Raw genomic sequence first — 3,193 nt, forward strand, 5'->3', positions numbered from 1 at the left:
CGTTGGTAGGAGGCTCCTGCATTCTTTAGTCCAAAGGGCATGCGGATGTAACAATATGTATCTCTACGCGCGATGAATGAAGTTTTTAATATATCAGGCTCATACATCCTGATCTGATTATACCCTGAATAGGCATCCATAAAAGAAAGTATTTTATGGCCTGCTGTGGCGTCTATCAATAAATCAATGCGAGGCAAAGGGTAGTAGTCTTTAGGACAAGCTTTATTCAAATCGGTAAAATCAATACACATGTGCCACTTGCCATTGGACTTGGGGACCATTACAATATTTGAGAGCCATTCCGGATAAATGGCTTCCTCAATAAAGCCTGCATCAAGTAGCTTGGTTACTTCTTCAATCACTTTCTCTTGTCGTTCTGGCGCAAAGGTTCTTCTCTTCTGGAATACTGGTTTGGCATTGGGGTAGACGCTGAGCTTGTGTTCAGCTATCTTTCTGTCTATCCCTGGCATGTTAGTGGCAGACCAGGCGAATACATCTACATTAGCTCTCAGGAAGTTTATGAGGTCGGTTCTCCTTTCACCGGTCAGGTTGGCACCTATCTGGACAAGGCGCATGGCATCTCCTTCTACTATCTCTACTACAGCCAGGTCCTCAACTGGTTCACTTCTTTCTGGCTGTTTGATATCTCGATTATCATCCAAATGGATTAGGTTCATTTGCGGCTCCTTCCCCCTGGCCCTCAGATATCCTTCGTAGCAACGATGGGCCATCACTTGACTTCCTCGACACTCCCCAATCCCTTGATCAGTCGGGAATTTCATGACTAAATGGGGATTTGAAACCACTGCCTGTAGAGTGTTGAGACCAGGGCGTCCCAATATCCCATTATGCGCAGAATTCACCTTTACCACCAAAAAGTTCATCATCACAGTAGAGAGCTTAGGTTCTGTCCCCATTGTGACCAGTAGCTCAATCGCTCCTTCAACTTGGACCGGGGCTCCATTGAACCCATAGAGAGGGGATTCTACTCTTTTCAGCATCTCGGATTTCAGGAACATCTTTTCAAAGGCATCATAATATAGGATGTTTACCGAACTCCCATTGTCTACCAAGATCCACCCTACTGTGCAGTTGGCAATCACCATCTTGATCACGAAAGCATCATCATGGGGCGTCTGTATATCTGCCAGGTCTTTGTCAAAGAAGGTTATTTGGTTGCTGGTTTTCCTCTTCTTGAGTATAGTCTCGGTTTACAGCACATTTCGTGCATGTTGCCTTTGGGAGTTTGAGGTTTCTCCCCCAAAGCCAGGTCCACCAAATATAGTGGTGATCTCTCTCAAGGGTGCATTCTCAGTGTGGTTTTTACCTCGGGAAACTTATTCTTTATCGACCTTGGGGGGTGACCTTCGCCTTCTCTCAGGTTCCCGAGTTTGATAGTCCGTCCTTTGGCCACTCGTCTCTTTCTTGACGAATCGGCCAAGATGTCCCCTCTGGATAAGCGCCTCTATCTCATCCTTTAACTGTCTACATTCCTCGGTATCGTGATCGTGATCTCGGTGAAATCGGCAGTACTTATTCTTATTACGCTCATGGGCTGGCTTGACCATTTTGGCTGGCCAATGTAGTGTGGCCTGATCTTTGATCTCGTTCAAGATATGTTCCCGAAGGTGAGTCAGGGCCGTATATTTTGGCTCGAATTCTCGCTCTACGGCCCTAGGAACCCAAGCTTTCCTATCATCTCTCCTTTTCTTTCTATCCTCATCATCTCGGTTGTGCTTCACGCAGAACTCATGGGGGATTTCTTCCTTCTTCCCTTGAGTTTTCTTCTCAGTTTTATCTTCTCTCTCTGCCGCAAGGACTTCAGCTAGGTTGTTATACTTTTCACACCCCGAGAATAATTCATACATATCTTCTGGTTCGTCCATCATTAATGACTTTTTCAACTCGATATCTTTGACTCCACTTCGCAGAGCTTGAAACTTCACCATTGGATCGAAGTTTTGGACTTGTAGGGCTTCTTTGTTAAATCTTGTAAGAAAACTTCTGATGGACTCTTCCGGCTGCTGCTTTATAGCCAAAAGATTGATGGCCGTCTTCTTGTGTACCCTGCTACTCACAAAGTGAGCCAGGAATGCCCGACCTATGTCAGTGAAATTAGAGAGAGATCGTGGCAGAAGATGAGAAAACCATTGGCACGCTGCCCCTTTCAGGGTGGAGGGGAAGGCTCTGCACATTATAGCGTCTGATGTGCCTTGGAAGAATAGGAGGGACTTGAAAGTTTCCAGGTGATCCTCCGGGTAGGTAATGCCAGTGTATTGTTCTATAGCTGGAATCTTGAAGCCTTTTAGGGGAGGTTCAGACCGCACCTCATCGGTAAATGCAAGATCTGTTGTGAAGTGGAAATTATGGATTGAGGCCAGGTTCTTTCCCTTTATGACTTCTTGTAGCTGATCTTAGAGTTCCAGGACTTTATCGTTCAAGGCTTGCTCAATCTTTGTTATATGTGAATCCTGATTCTTGGCGGCTCCTGGTATCTCTCCGTTCTTCCGTCGAATATTATTTGCGTTGTTGTGGTTCTCGCTGAGTTCTGGAGAATAAGATCTTTCTCTGTTCAATAATGGAGGTGGGGGTACAGGAATCCCCTGCAGAAGGCCACGTTGTATTTCCAACATTTGTTTGATCTTATCATCCCAGCGAGTCTACATTGCATTGAACTGCTCCACCATCACATAACGTGGTGGATCTCTTGGAAATCTTGGTTGTGATTCAACTAAATATGACGGTTCCGGATCTTCTGAGATATGATTTTGCACTTCTTGATAGGGAATTGTCGGTGGAGCTCCTCCTAGATCGGCGACTGAAGGTCCCAGAGGGGGAATAGCAGCGGGAGCAGCGGCAGCCATGGATCGTGTGACCCTTGCCTGATTTCTCGTGTTTGTCATGGTGGGATCTTCGTAGGTTTCTGTCTCCGGATCCCACAGACGGCGCCAAATGTTGTAGAAGAATTTCTACTGGAGAGAATCCTCGTTACAAACACAGTTCTTAAACTGTTATAGAAGATTGAAAATTATGGAAAATGATGGAACCAAAGAAATACAAAAAACCAGCCTTGGAATACTACATTCTTCTTATTGATTATTACAGAAAAAATTATCCTCCCTCATGAGGGGCTCGCCCTATATTTATATAGTTGGTGGAGATCTACAGTAGCCCATTCTTTGTTAACCATGGT

At 45.2% G+C, this 3,193-nt stretch overlaps 1 protein-coding gene across 1 annotated transcript; it reads right to left on the reverse strand.

Annotated features, from left to right (window-relative positions):
• Positions 1-1,337: 1,337 nt before the first annotated feature.
• On the reverse strand, positions 1,338-2,195 carry LOC122644875. The gene has a single exon (XM_043838248.1). It carries the CDS (start codon positions 2,193-2,195, stop codon positions 1,338-1,340), a length of 858 nt encoding a protein of 285 aa, XP_043694183.1.
• Between the last annotated feature and the right edge of the window lie 998 nt (positions 2,196-3,193).

The sequence above is a fragment of the Telopea speciosissima genome, chromosome 11 (genome assembly GCF_018873765.1).
Source record: "Telopea speciosissima isolate NSW1024214 ecotype Mountain lineage chromosome 11, Tspe_v1, whole genome shotgun sequence".
Taxonomy (NCBI): Eukaryota; Viridiplantae; Streptophyta; class Magnoliopsida; order Proteales; family Proteaceae; genus Telopea; species Telopea speciosissima.